Source organism: Elephantulus edwardii, unplaced genomic scaffold (assembly GCF_000299155.1).
Source record: "Elephantulus edwardii isolate Elephantulus edwardi_28Jun2011 unplaced genomic scaffold, EleEdw1.0 scaffold00021, whole genome shotgun sequence".
NCBI classification, from domain to species: Eukaryota; Metazoa; Chordata; class Mammalia; order Macroscelidea; family Macroscelididae; genus Elephantulus; species Elephantulus edwardii.
In genome coordinates, this window is record NW_006399771.1 from 13,315,558 (window position 1) to 13,332,017 (window position 16,460).

The window sequence follows — 16,460 nt, forward strand, 5'->3', positions numbered from 1 at the left end:
CACTAGGTCACCAGAGCTCCCCTAAGGACTTTGTACATTAAGAAAGCAAAAGGTCATTAAAAGCAGGAAAAAGAAAATAAAAATAGGTGATTGAAAGAGACTCTGAAACATGCTCTTGACTACAGAGTAACTTCAGAGAATGGAAGAAATGATAGTGCAAAAAAGCTGAATTAAAGATTTCCAAGGGCTGCTCAAGAAAACAAAAGCTATTACAACAAAATACGCAAAGACTTGAAGTTAGAGAAATAAAAGGGAAGAAATATCCTTATCATTTTCATGCTCAACAAAGTGAAGATAAAGTTCAAGCCTCAAGCTAAAATAATGAAGAATTTTTGTGTACAAAATATTGAAATACCTAGGTATTTCTGAGGTAGCATCAGAAATAGAGTACACACGCTGACCAACAAACCCAACAACTAAATATTGACCTTCAGCTATTTCAGGAGACAGCATACAACCAAGAATGGATACTATGGGAGACAGAATTCCAACTTGAAATGAAAACACTGGCAAAAATTGAGGCTATAGAAATTGTTGGATTACCAAATAACATGTCTCAAGAAAAGGATATAGTGATGTAAGCACTCATTCAACCATGCCAACATGTTGGAGAAGATGTGGTGAAAATAGTGCAACCACTATGGATGGCAGTTTGGCATTTCCTCAGAAAGCTGAACATAGAAATTCCCTATGACTAATCTATGACTCATAGACTACTTGAAATATACCTCAAAAAAAAAAAGAGAGAGAGTGAGCTGAGGCCCAAATGGATACTTGTACACAAGTGTTCACAGCAGCATTATTTACAATTGCAAGGACAAGAAAACAGTTCTAATATTCAACCTCAATAGAATGGATTGAGAAATTATGGTATATTCACATAATGGAATACTATGCAGCACTCAGGAACAGAGATTTTGTAAATCACTACCTAACTGGGGAGGGACTGGAAAGCATTATGCTAAGTGAACTAACTCAGTCCCATAAGGACAAATACTGTTTATGACTATTAGTGTAGAATGAGTATGATGATCCAAGGGGTACAGGGTGAAAGCAGAGTGGTGAGGATGAGCAGGATTGGGGGTTGGGAGAATCATAGGGTCATACAATTTGATGGTTTGAGGGAGGGGTGGGTAAAGAAAATGGGAAAGATCTGGTGTAAAAAACAATGTGTATAAACTATGAAAGTAAATCAATAAAAAATAAAAATTTTCTTTAAAAGTCACATTTTTATGATTTTTTAATTATTCTGTTTTTGCAAATGCACAGATAACTTAAAAACATAAGGTAAGAAGGAAAAAAAGGAGCTTTTGCCATCAAAACAAAGAAAGAGAAGTATGAGAAAGAAAATCAGGATAATTTCCTAATAATAACAAAACTAATAAGTGATAAGAAAACAGGTAAAGTGAAAGAGATACTGATACTAAAAAAAAGTAGTGTTATGAGATTCATATAAAATAATTTATCAGAAAATAAGATTATGAAAATTTATGAGACAAAATATAAATTAAAAAATGAGTTACAGCTATTAGATATAAAAACAATACTACTCTTCTCCCTTCAAAATAAAATACTTTCTAGCATAGTGTCTGTGTTATTATTCCTAGCTACATATTAATGGTCATATTTCTATTGAGAAAATGGAATGTTTCAAAACTTTGGAATATAATTTATTCTCATATTCAGTCAACAGTATTTAATAATTTTCCAGATATTGTTACTTTAAAAGGGATTTTTGTTATTTTTAAATCTATATACAATAACAATAGCTAGCATGTTTATCATATGCCTAGAATTATTCTATTATTAATATAGATTTCCCATCATAATCATGACTTATTTATGTATACAATTTTAAAATTTCCATTCTCACTTGAAGAAAGTTATTCATACAGCCATTAAGCAGAATCAGATTTGAACACAACATCTTGACACCAGTTGTTGTTAGGTGCCTTCAAGTTGGAACCAACTCAGATTTGACCCTCTAGTGGTATTTTAGAGGCTGTAAATTTCATAAGAAGAGATTGCCCATTTTTCTCGCACTAAGCTGCTGGCAATTTTGAACTGTATTCCTGGATCGGCAGAGCAGCTCCTTACCACTAGACCATCAGAGCTCCCTGCTCAAGAAAAATTGGGTTATATGTACAAATTATACTTGAAGACACTAAGAATGGATTCTTTTTCCCCCTTGCATATCCATTTCTCAGAGATTAATGCAAGCAAATAAAAAATAGGGAAATTTTAAGATTAGACAGAGGATAAATATTGGAAGGTTTGAGGCTTAGAGTCATTAATCTAATTTCACACTTCTGTGAAACAGATTCCACGTTTATGGAGTAATGGAGTTCAAATTCTACTCGGCCTATCAGATTTAAAACTAATATCTTGGTTTCCAGAAAGAAGGTCATTATTCCCAATGATACAACCTTAATCACTGTTTTTGAATTTTACTATTCATTTTGTGTCACATGCTACAAGCTAAAAAAAAAAATGACCTAGTTTTGATAAATTGCAAATAAATAAACATATGTATTTAAACACACACACACTGATGAAATATTTACTATTTTGGGTTTGAGTTGTTTTCTTTTTCTTTTTTCTACTCCTCTTGCTGTAACTAAGTAAGATCATTCCAATATTTCAATTGCATTTGGAGGGGAATATAAGTACAAGCTTTTCTAAAAAAAACATGAAAATGCAACTTTCTACTTTGGCAATTAAATATATAAACAACACAAGTTCACTTGAGGCCTTTTTATTATCTCAGTTCTGTAGGTATGTTTCACTGACTCTGGATCCCACAAACAGAAGTAGGAGAAGGTATTTTGTTTTGCAAACAAGTTAGTATTAAAGTAAAAAAAAATATTTATTAAAAGACCAGTTATATTTTGGCATCTTTCACTTTTAGGGAAGAGTTTTTAAATTCCAGTATAAATGCTTCTTAGAAAAAGTTAAAAACTACACTTAGTACTTTTTATTAGAATAGGAATATAGTACCCTTTCTTTACTAAGAAAAAATTAGTACATACTTTCTCATATTAAAAATGGTGAAATTAGTTCTTAAGTTGTAGACATGTGGTATCTAAGTAAATAATTCTATAACGTTGATATCCAGTTCACTTATCTTGCAAATATGTTCTCAATTTCTTAAAAAAAGATAGTGTTTATTTAATATAAAGCAGTAAGTTTTTCCTCTATTTGTCAAAAGAATTTAAATCAATTTCTGAAAATCTGAAATAAACATATACTATTAGACTTGACCTACCTTATAAAATACAGTATCAGTTTCATTTTCATGAATTCTAAAACTATACACGTTAACAATACCACCCGGAAGAGGACTTGGGCTCCATTTCAGCCATACCGAGTCTGAAGTGTAGTTGATTAAAGTCAAATTTTGAGGAGGTGCTAAAGGCACTGCAGGAAAACACATTATAAAACTTACATTCATGATTTTTTAAATCATAAAGTTTAGCATTGTGACTCAACTTCTTGAAGACACTAGTTAGGGAAGATATACATAGTGATTTTTTTTTTAAGTTTCAGAAAGGAACATCAGAAATAATTATGTGTTTGCAGTTAGAAAACAGTCGTTCCACAGCATCTTTCAAACAGAACACTTTGTTTGGAGCGCCAATCAGAAGACGAGAGGGTTCAGCAAAGCAGATGAGCAGTTGTAAATAGGTTAGAACAGACAATCATAGTCCCTTCCACTGTCCATGCTTCCATGCTGTTTGGTAAAGAGAGAACAAGGGCTGCAACAATGGAACTGTTCGAAGAAACAGGCTTTCAGCTTACCTGACTCATCTGTGTAAAAGAAAAGAACACTGGAAGGACCAAGTCCTTTAATCGTTCTCGCTGCAGCGAAAAAGCTATATAACGTAAATGGTGAAAGCTCTTCCAATATTATATAGTTATCAGAAGTAATAAAAGAATAGTTTTCATTTGGTCCTTGTAAAGTTAAATTATAGCTTATTATTGCACCATTTGGCTTTACTGGGGGATCCCATGATAAGAGAACTGAGGTAGAGGAAAGGTTTTTAAAGGTGTTGATTATTGGTGATGTTTCTGGGACTATAAAAGAAAAAGAGAATATTAAAATTAAAGTGAGTTTGCTTTAAGAAAAGAAGAAACTTAAAAAATAAAGGGACATAATTGTATTAGAATCAATTATAAAAAATTGTATATTAGACTGCTATATTTATTAAAAGGCTCATTAATTGATAGTATTAATTGACAGAATTTTAAGAATAATGTTTTCTATTAGAAAGCAATATGAATTAAGAGAATTAAACAATCTGCTTAAGAGGTAACAAAGGCTCTGGCCTACCATCTTCTTCCGTTTTGATGTGTAACTGGGCAGTATAGATATCAGAGAATCCCTTTTCTGTTGATGGAGTGATTTTTAATATGTAATCAGTGTATTTTTCCAGGTTATCAAAATACATGTTTCTCTCATACGTAACAAGAGGTGGCTTCACATGCTGAGCAGTCTGCTGCTGTAAACTCAGAGAAATGTAGTAGAAGACTAGACCATTTGGTTGAGATGGAGGGCCCCAGCTTACATTTACTGCAGTGGATGAAAGGGACTCATAGGTCAGGTTTCGAACAAGCCCTTCAGGTACTATAAAAGGTAATGCAAAACATATACCATCAGTCACCCTAAATAAAATCAGATAAATTCACATACTGAATTTTATATGGCATCTACTACATTATTAACAATATAAATGCAGGTAGAGTAAACATCATCTGTTAAAATTGTAATTTTTAAGAATTATTTTAATAAATATTTTCTATAAGCCTTTTAATTTTTAATATGTGAGAAAATTGTTTTATGTAAATAATGAACATCTTTAGTTTTTCCAGAAAATGGATATTATGTACATGTAAATATGTACTTGTATATCTATATTTATGTATATTAATGTAATTAATAATGCATATTTGTTATTTTAATTATATTTTCATTTCATTCTCTTGAAGATTTTCCTTACTGAACACAAAATGACACTGAAGCTCAGGTCAACTGACTTGTCCAAATTCATGGTGCTATTAAGAAGAAGGTGTTAATGCAAAGTTAGCTTTTCAGCTAATAAATCCTAAAATCTCTCCAATCATCATACATTTGTCAATGAAGACATTGCCTTGCCTTACTTACTAAAACGTATAATCCCCACACTATCAATGGCATTTCTAACACCAGACTCCTTCTGTTATTATTGTTAAATACCATAAAGTCAGAACTGACTCACAGTTGACCCACCAGGCACAAAATCACATGGGAAAAGATTGTCCATCTTTTCCCACAGAGCAGCTGCTAGGTTTGAACTGAGTGCATTTGGATTGGCAACACAACTTCTTACAACTAAGCCATCAGAGCTCCCTAGATTCTCTTTATTATTATCGTTGTTGTGTAATGGACCCATAGCTGACTCTTCAGTAGTTTTCAAGGCAGTAAATCACACGGGAATTGATGGTCCATCTTTCTCCTGCAGAGTGACTGGTGGATTTGAACCACATACCTTTGTGTTGGCAGCATATTCCTTACCACTAAATCACCAAAGCTCCCTTGACTCTCTTTAGTAATGTAAATTTGGCATTATACTTGGAACAGTGGACATAAGTAAATGATTATTATTTATGAGATAATAATCATATGATCAAAAATTTAGGGTTGTGAAAAACTCTGAGACAACTGCATTTTAAAAATGACTGAAATAACATTGTCTTCATCTTATAGTAATTATAGCTTTTTGTAATTATTTACTGTTTTAACACACTAGATTTTCTTAAAATATTTCCTAATTTATATTGTTTTGAAATTTTTATATTGACAAACTCTGTTAATTATTTAACATAATGTTCTAACAACAAGGACTGCATCCGCTTTCCAGGCTTAAGGTATCTGTCAATTAAGAAACACAGTATTTGATTCTCAGCAGAATTTTAGTTGAATATCAATTCCCAATAAGAGATTAGCATCTAAAAAATAAACACATGGACAAAACAAACAATCACAAAAAGAAAGAGACAATGATCCAAGTATCATTATATTCTTAAAGCTAAAAGAAAAATTAAGTACTTTCACAATGAAGGCTTTTCTGAATACTCAGCACAGACAGGAAACAGCAGAGTATAGAATAAAAACTTCTGGAATGAAAAAAAAATAAACGTTTCTTTTTTAAATATCAAGAAATATCTGAGGTAAAAAGTAATACATTGGACACATTAATAAAGAACATAAAAAGAACAAAAATCCCAGGTAGAGCTCTACATGGATTCAAACACTGAAAAAAAAACACTCAAGTTGCTAAAGAAGGGGGAAAGGATAATTCATAAAGCAAATCGATGATAAATTTACTGTTGAGAAATGCATCCTGTGTTCAGCAGTATTTCCTTTTCCGGTAACCGGATAACAATGATACCTTTCAAAACAATACAAGCAACAGAGTTTATATGAAGAAAAGATAGTAATTCATGAAGAGAAGAGATTGCTAATGTAATAGTTACAGAGTTACATTAGACACATGTTGTCAACTTTTATAATGCATTAACTGTGCCCAATTGGTTATAACCTTTTAATGACAAATATATGCAAAAAGGAAGTATCTTTAATGAGTAATAGCTTTAAACTTATTCCATTAAATATTAATAAAAGCTTTCCATTTACATACTGTCTTGATCTGTGTATACTTGAACTATGTCACTGCTTTTATTCCCATTTCCAACTGAAGTACTTGCTGTTACCCAAAATGTATAGTAGCTGAATATTGCCAGTTTATCTATTATTGCAGAAACGATCATATTGTCAAAGTCATTGCTTACTTCATAGAGTGTAAAATTCTGAAAAATAAACATATCGTTTTAATAATTTAGCATCTATTTCTTATTTTATATGAACATTTAAAAATAAGTACTATCCATGAATTAATGTTGTTGTTGTTATGTGCTGTTGAGTCATTTGCGACTCATAGCGACCCTAGGTACAACAGCCCTAAACTCTGCCCTGTCCTGTGCCAATTGCACTGTCTCTGACACTCTCATACCCATTACCCCAGTCACTGAATCAATCCACCTCATAGAGGGCCTTCCCCTCCTGCGCTGTCCCTCCACCCTCCCAAGCATGATGTCCTTCTCCAAGGACCGGTCTCTCCTTACAACATGTCCAAAGTATGTTAGACAGAGCCTCAGAATCTTTGCCTCCAAGGAGCCACCTGGTTTAACCCTTTCCAGGACGAATCTATTTGTTTTCCTAGCAGTCCATGGTACTCTCAATACTCTTCTCCAGCACCACCCCTCAAAACCATCAATTCTCCTTCTATCCTCCTTAGCCATTGTCAAACTCACTGATGCATAACAAGTGATTGCAAAGACCATAGCAATGAATTGATAGTCTCGATATATTAACAAGTTAAGTTTGGGGGAAAAAACAGCAGGGAAAAATTTTATTGCAATAATTAAACTAGAAATAAGTTAATTTTCTTTTTTATTAAAAGGAAAAATGGTAGATTTTATTACAAAACCAATGTACAAAGTTGCAAAGATTTAAATGTTTAAGTTAAGTAGTGAGGAAAATCAAGTTGCAAACTAGAAACGCTACAAATAGGTTTACCAGGGCCAGTTTTCCTTAGGAGACTTTTAAAGCTTTGAATATATATGTTTTAAACATGTTAGGGAGCTTTTCGAGTTTTACTTCCTTTTTTTCTTGCTTTTTTAAAACAGTTTATTGTTATTTTAATGAAAGTTAGCAGAAAATCTGGATTTCCATTCTTTCATTATTGAACATTTCCTCCCTATCTTCCTCTACAGTTCACTTTTTTTAACAGGATTCTTTCATTGTTGCACAATTTCCTCCCTTTACTTCCTGTTTTTAAAGGAAGTATTTCTACAAGTATTTGCCTTTTTATATGAACTCAAGTACTAAGATTTAGTGGATCTTCTTTCCTCTGAAATTGTGAGGAGAAAATTTGATGCACTATCTTATATGTGCAATAGGAGAAATGTATACATATTTCTGTCTGACTCCTACTTCTATTTCTCCCATGCCATTTTTCCAAATCAGAGAATTTTTCCAATCATATTCCTTCTAATCAAATTTTAGAAACAAACACATAAACAAATAACATCAACTCTAAGATAAAATAGAGTAGACATAAAAAAAAATACAAACAAAGGCAAAATTATACAGTAAAACTAACAGGGACCGCCAAGATAGTACAAAAGACGTTTCTATCACAGTGGAATTATTTTGTGTGATGCTGTAATGGTTGGTAGATGACAATCTGCATCTGTCAAAACTCAAGGACTGTATAGAAAGCAAAGTGAAATAAAATATGACTATGGAATTTAACCAATTATATCAAATTATATCAAAGAATTGATTGTCAAAAGAACAAGCAAATATGTCTTAGAGGATGTGTAAACGGAGTGTTCCTTTGAGGCAAGAATAGTCAAATGTCATTTAACACACTTCCGGCATGTTTTCTGATGTGGCTAGTCTTTGAGGGGGCAAAATCATTCTGGGAAAGGCAGTGGGTTTGGGAAAGAGAGGAAGACTCTCAACAAGATGGACTCATGCGATGACTGTGACAATGGTTTGGCCATGGGGGAGATCTTGAGGATGAAGCAGGATTGGACAAGGTTCTGATCTGTTGTTCATAAACTTGCTGTGAGTCATAGTTGACTTGATGACATCTAACAACATCAGAACTGATTCATCAATGATAACAAATGCACCAATAGAATGCAAGATGATAAAAGATGAGCATATATATGGAAGTCCACTCTACTTTTGTCACAATTTTCCTGTAAAACTCTGCTAAAAAAGTAGAAGTCTGCTTTTAAAAACATGAAGGCAGTCAGTAGGAATAATCTATGGGCCATAAGGGTTTGTGCTGCTAACTCAAAGGTCCTATCTCTCTGGAACTTCAAATTCTCCAGTGGGTGTAGAGAGAAAAAAGAGCAGCCCCCTCCTCTGTGATTTATAGTTTCAGAAACTGAATGGAGGGTCAACTATAAATCAGTTGAAATGAGAATCTCTACCTACATTCTAATCCACATAAAGTCCTTAGAGCGCTAGAGTTACTGGAACATAACATGGATAAGTCAACTAATTTCAGATTCCTTCTTCACTCTTAAAAAAGGGAATTATCATCTCTACTACATAGAGAGGGTGTGAGTATTTAGATGAGATATGACACATTAAGTATTAATATTATTTTTGGCACAAAATAAAGAATCACTAAAATATCACTTGCTATGTGCTATTGAGTTGCTTGTGACTCATAGGGACCCTATGCACAATAGCTTAGAACCAACCCTCCCTTCACTTGAGCCAATCTCACTGTCTCTGAACACACTTCCTCCCATTATCCATCACTGTGTCAAATTCATCTTATACAGGGTCTTCCTCTCCTGTACTGTCCCTCCACACTTCCAAGCATGCTATCCTTCTCCAAGGACAGGTCCCTCAGGGCAACATGCCCAGCTTCAAAATCCTTGCTTCCAAGGAGAAAGTTGGTTTCATCCTTTCCAGGACAGACTTGTCTGTTCTCTTTGAAGTCCACAGTATGTTCAATACTCTTCTATAGCACCACAACTCAAAGACATTGATTCCTCTTTTGTCATCCTTAGTCAATGCCCAGGTCTCTGATGTATAACAAGTAATTACAAAGACTATTACACATTTGCCTCCAGACTGCTTGCTCTTTACCACTCTGAAGAGGTCCCTGAGAGCAGATTTTCCCAATGCATTTTAGGTTTCTTGACTGATAGTGCCAAGAATGCCGATTGTAAAGCCAAAAAAGCTGAAATTGTAAAAAATGTCAATATCCTCTCTTTCATAATGCTGCCAATTGTCCCAGTGGTTAGAATCTTTGTTTCCTTGATATTGAGCTTCAATTCATATGAAGACTGCAGTCCTTGACCTTATGTAGCAAATGTTTCAGGTCTTCCTCAGTCCAGTAAGCAAGGTTGTGTTATCTACGTAATGCAGGTTGTTGATGAGTCATCCTCCAGTCCTTATGCAGCATCCTTCCTCATAAAATCCAGCCTCCCAAGTGATCTGTTTCACATATAGATTGAAAAGGTATGGAGACAGGATACATTCCTGACATACACCTTTTCTGATTTTGAACCATGCTGTGTTTCCCTGCTCTGTTCTGATGACTTCTTCCTGGTCCAAGTACAGGTTTCACATGAGCACAATCAAGTGTTCTGGCATTCTCCTCAATGTTAGCCACAATTTGTGGCTACTGTTTTGGTCCACACAGTCAAATGCCTTTGTATAGTCAATGAAACACAGATAGGCATTTCTGTGGTACTTTCTGATTTCAGCCAAGATCTGTCTGATGTTGACCACGGTGTCCCTAGTGTCACAGCTTCTTCTAACCCCAGGTTGTATTTCTGGTAGTTCTCTGCCAATGTATTGCTCCAGTTGGTTTTAGAAAATCTTCTGCAAGATTTTGCTTGTGTGTGATATCAGTGATACCGTTTGATAATACCCACACTTTTTTTGGTCTCTTCTTTTTGGAATGGGAATATATTTTGATCTCTTTCAGTCAGTTGGCTAGCTAGCTGTTCTCCAGATTTCTTAGCACAACCTGGTGAGCACTTCCAGGGCTGCTTCTGTTGGCTGAAATGTGTCAACTGATATTTCATCAATTCCTGGGCCTTGTGTTTCCCCCCATTCCTTCAGAACAGCTTGAATTTCCTCCTTTATCACCATTGTCTCTTGGTAATACGGTGTTTCATGAGATTCTTCTGTTCTATCTGATTTTTTCTGGTACAGTGACTGTGTACTCCTTCCATCTTCTTTTAAGTTTCATTTAAATCAATAACAAGATAATCACGTGAACTAATTGAACTAAAATTTATGGTCAGGAGGGCTCTTCTGACACATGAGCAAATTAAATTCACTATATTTTAACTTTTTTATTGTCTACCAATATTTGATGGTTGAGGTAAAGAATGGTTTTAATGATAAAAGATTATTTCATTTTGCCATGATTTATTTAGGAATGAACATATTAAAGCAACAATCTCATATGATATATGAGCATTTAATATTAATAGTTTTCAGCACATGGACTAGCTGGTTTATATACTTAAATGAAAGCCAAACTCACTACCTTCAATTTGGTTCTAACTCATTACAACTCTCTGTGTGTTTTCTGAGGCCATAACTCTTTTTGAGCTGACACTGCCCATCTTTCACCCTCTGAACAACTGGTGGATTTAAGCCCCTGACCTTTTGGTTAACAGTAAAGTATGTATTACAATATTTCACCAGAACTCCTAAGTTCATATCCAATAGTAGTTAAGGGTTTTAATGTACATTTTTTGGTGTAAATTTTCATTTTCTGGTGTTTTAGAATGTATTCTACTTACATATAGGCTTAATGATCATTAAGTAAATGATTTTTAATTACTCGGAAGTGATTTCTTCTGAGTGTATTATTTAATATTTTAAAAAACTCTATGCTATATATGATTAATTATCTGGATGATTATTGCATTAATCTATTTATTTGGGGAAAGAATGTCTTTAGACTCAAATTATTTAAGGGATTTCTTTTATGTTTAAATGTAGTTTAGAAGTAATCAGTATAATTATTCCAATTTGATAAGTCAACAAATATTCATATATCATATTTTACATTTAAAGTGCTATTCCAGCCATACTTTAAAGACAGGAAATAAAAGTGAAAATTCAAAGGGAGAAGAGTTAATACACTGTATAGGATGCCACATAAAACAATTGAAGAAAGAACAAGCTATATGGCCAAATACACTCAATGCAGCTCATAGAGACCCTTTCTGGTTTCCACAGCTGTAAATTTCAACAGGAAGATACTACCTATTTCTCTCTTGCAGAGCCTCTGGTGATTTCAAATGACTAGAGAGGCACAGCTTTTAGACAGCAACACAACTCACTATCTACTACGCTACTTTAAACCTTTTCCAAGTAGTACTGTTATGTATCATTGAGTTGGAATCAACCCATGACTAATTCTCCAATGGGATTTCAGAGCCGGTAAATTGCACAGGAGAAGACTGTCCATTTTTCTCCCACGGAGCAGCTGTGATGAATTTGAACCATATGCTTTTGGACCGGCAGTGCAAATCTTTACTAGTAAGTCACCTGAACAACCTAGTAGTAGGTAGACTAAATTCCTCAATCTATGGAGAAAAAGATGACTTCATTATAAACTCAAGTATTCTAAAACTACAATTAAGTAGAAAAAAATATTAATGTGCAATAATAACTTTGTATCTTTATGATGAAAAGATTTATTTAGCATTAAATCTAGCCACAATACCAGTGGGTTAAAATAAAGGAACAATTGTGAGAATGGCACAAAACAAAGCAGTGTTTTGTTCTTTGTCTACAGGGTCAGTAAGAGCTGGGACGTACTCAGCAACATCTAAAAATGATATGAGAATAGTGGAGTTCCCAGATGATGTGAATGCTACTGTCTTACTAACCAACTGTCTGGAAGTTTGAGTTTATCCAGAAGACAGACCTGAAGGTCTATTTCTAAAAACAGCTGCTGAGAAATTCCATCACCCAGAGTCAGTATGGGCCAACTTTTACTCAAAAGCAAGCAGTATTATAACAGTACAGAGGAATTCAGAAGATGAAAAATAACTGTTACAGAACTCTTTCCTTTATGGTGTCTTGACGGTTGAAGGACGCTAACACCAGAAACTGACACCTGGGATAGGAGTCAAAATTTGATGTGTCATGAAAGATATTCCATAAAGTGGGAAGAAAGAAAAGAAAGAGCATGAAAAAAATGTTTTATCTTTCCCCTCATATAGTTTCTTATTTTTAGAGTTTGCTTGACTCTCCTAATGCAGAATAGAAAATTGGACAATAAAGTAAAGTAAATGATGCTACTTTTAACATTAGCTTTAACAGTATCTTTGAAGCATGAATGCACTTCATACAATGTGAGAGTTTGCTTCTGAAATGTACTAACATCATCAGCCTGTGCCCTGTTGCAGCTGTCACACTTGAAAGCATTCCTAAACTTATTTAATAAACTATACTATTTTCTAGCTCAGATGAATAGCAAATGGCATCATATTATATACCCAGGTTTGAAAAAGTAAGTTCAAAAGATCACGCTGAAACCAAAGTTAGTTACTAAATACTAGATTATTTAAACATGGGCAAAGAGAATATAAAACTACAAATGAAAAAGAACAAATTGCTTCCTAACTTCAGAGTTATTGAAATTGCTTTGCAATATCATTTGTTATATGCATAAAAAAGATAAAACTACTATTATAATGGTTTCTATAGTATAGTAAGCATTATTAAATTTGTAAATGGCATGTTTTGAAAAGTAAACAACATCACTAATTGCCATTTCTCTTACCCACAGCAGGACAAAAAGAAACAGCAATAAAGTGCTTTCTTTATAAAGTAAAATAATGTGCTTTGTTTTTTCTTTAAGCTAGTAAAGCATTCATTTAGAATATCTGTGTTTGTATCTGCATGTCTTTTATACAGTGATTTTCTATTCGGTATCAAGTCTTGGTCACATTTATACAATCCCTTTCTTTTTCTTTTAATTTAGGTTGTTTATTTTTCATTTCAATGAACATCTACAGAGATTTTGGGATTCCATTCATTCACTGTTGCACCTTCTCCCCGCACAAACCCCTACCCCCTCCCCCCCTATTTGCTCCTCTCCTTGAAAAGCAAAAGAAAAACTCCCTCATTGGTACACAATCCCCCCCCCGCACCTCCCCAAACCCCACCCCCTAGCCCCAAATATAATCCACTCTACAACCCTCATTGCATACTCCTAAGATAAAAATAATGCCCTAAAATATAATACTTCTCTCCCCCATAGATTTCAATGCCGTAAACATATTTCATCCTTTCTCAGTGGACTTGTCACACTTTGTAGACACTGTATTGCAATCTCCAGACTTTCTTTCTCTCTATACTAATTTTGTTTACAAAATAATCTGAGATTGTTTATAAAGTTTCTATCCCAGCCTTACTAAATAGTCTGTACTACAACTGTACTAAAGTACTTGATGGATTTGTCCTATAATTGGGACAATAAAAGCCTAACTTTAGAAACTAAAAATGCTGACTTTCATGCATAAGATTAGCCATTTAAAATTAGCAAGAGTCACTTTTCTCCTCCTTCTATATAAAAGAGGACACAGGGAAAGATAGTCACAGTCACAGTCAATACAATTCTAATAATTTCTACCAGTATGATATATATTCTCTAAATTACATTTTTTTTATTCCCATTTGTGATTTAAACAAAAATTTCCAAATTTTATCCTATAAAAATTAGAGACAACAAAATATTTCACTTAGAGAAAAGAGTTTTACTCGGGGGGGGGGAAGAATATATTCAACTAAGTGAAATGCATCTTTGCCATTTTTCTAATCAATATTCACATGCCAGAAATTATCTACCTGCTAACTATCAGGCTAGCCTGCAATCCACAAATATCCATATTTCTAGCAATGACCATTCCCTCCACTACTAAATAATAAGAATAACCCTGTTGCTAATAATTTAAACTGAATAATATACTCAACTACACTAAAAACAAAACCATTTCAACTGTATAGAAACAAAAGAAAAAAAATCACTTGAGAAATAAATGAGATCAACAGCTCTTCACAGAACATGTAACAAAAAGTGGAATTGAGGACTTTCTTTAAATGTGTTATTTTTAAGATGCAGGAGGTTCAGAACTATTGATTTCTCAAAACTAATGTATAATTTATGCACATTTATATTCATTCATGCAGTGGTTAAAATGTTTCAGATATTCTACAACACAATATTCCTATTTCAATGGGATTTTTATAAAATATCTGTCTGTACATAATTAGCAAAATAGGTCAATCAACTTCTTCCATAGTACAACTTGTAGAAAGCTTAAAGATCTAAATAATTACATATTTTTAAAATGAAGAGAAAATGCATATCTTACCTGCATGAAAATCCCTGATGTATTTCTGTAGTAAACAGAATAATATTGTATGATTCCATTTGGCTTTGACGGGGGTGTCCAAAACAGAATTACTGATGAAGAACTGAGATTTGCGTAGTGAACATCTTTGGGAGGATCACTTGGTGCTATAATAAATTAAATTTAAAAACGGTACTTGTGACTACCAATGAAAGTTCTATTATGAATGCCTTATATTTTACCTGCTTTTGATAAATCAACATGATGAGAATGTTTTCAAGATAAATGCATAATAGAATGTAATTGGAAATCATAAATGGCATCCATAAAGTTAATGGCATCATCTAAAATATGAAAGCAGATAACAGGCAGTTTTCTTACTCATGAAATATTATTCACACCTCATACCATAAAAGAAAACCAACTCAAGGCGGATCAGGGACTAAGGAGTAAAACAAAAAACTCTAAAACTCATCAGAGGGAAAAATAGGAACAAACTTAAAAGCCCTACTATATGGCATGAACAGATTTTCAAGCATAACTAAAAGCCTACAACAGGGAAGGAAAAAAAACAACAATAAAACCCAGATGAATGAGGCCTTAAAATAAAACTCACACAAAAACCCCAACAAACACCAAATCTTTGTGTGTATCAAAAAACTTGTCTAATAGAGTACAAAGGAAGTTCATAGGCCAGGAAAATAATTGACAATATCATATATGATAAAGGACTCATAATTAAAATTTATAGAATACTTTGACACATCAACAATAAAAAGACAACCAACCATATAATAGAAGAGATGAACAGAAGTTCCACCAAAGAAGACAGTCAGAGCCATTAGACACATGAAAAAATATTCAACACTCCTGGCTATTAGAGAGACAAAAATCAAAACAACAATGAGATATCATCTCACCTCAGAAATAATGACAAAGTTCAAAAAGAGAGGCTAGTAAGGATGTGGAGAGAACACAATTCTCATACACCACTGGTGTGAATGAAAAATGGTACAACCATTATGGAAGGTAGTCTGGTGCTTCATCAAAAAGATGGAACTAGAAATGCAATTTCACCCAACTATCCCACTACTGTGAATATACTCCAAAGAAAGCAGAACTGCAACAAAACCAGCACAGATACATGCACACTCATATTTATCACTCATATTTAGCATTATTCAAAATAGCAAAGAGATGGAAATGACCAATGTACCTATCAACAACAGAATGTATAGTTTCTCTTAAATATGGTAAATTCACACAATGGAATACTATACAACATTGAAAAATAACTCACAAACAATGACACTATGTGGATGAATCTGGAAGACACTATGCTAAACGAAATATTTCAATCAGAAAGGAACAAATATTGGATAAGCTCATTACTGTTATAACATAATTGAGATGGGAAGAAAAGAGCAAGGAAACAATGGATAGATAATAATGCACTAAACAAGCAAAAGGAAAGACAATCTGAAAGGAATTGATGAATG

General features: G+C 33.6%; 1 protein-coding gene across 1 annotated transcript in view; it reads right to left on the minus strand.

Annotated features, from left to right (window-relative positions):
- Positions 1–16,460, minus strand: part of PTPRQ (protein tyrosine phosphatase, receptor type, Q) — a 415,982-nt gene that overhangs the window by 243,215 nt on the left and 156,307 nt on the right. Inside the window, exons 19-23 of the mRNA XM_006882544.1 lie at positions 14,983–15,128; positions 6,678–6,846; positions 4,331–4,624; positions 3,799–4,074; positions 3,266–3,417 (exon numbers count right to left, since the gene is read on the minus strand). Of these exons, the coding sequence (XP_006882606.1) occupies positions 3,266–3,417; positions 3,799–4,074; positions 4,331–4,624; positions 6,678–6,846; positions 14,983–15,128 (1,037 nt within the window). The remainder of the gene's footprint in view (positions 1–3,265; positions 3,418–3,798; positions 4,075–4,330; positions 4,625–6,677; positions 6,847–14,982; positions 15,129–16,460) is intronic.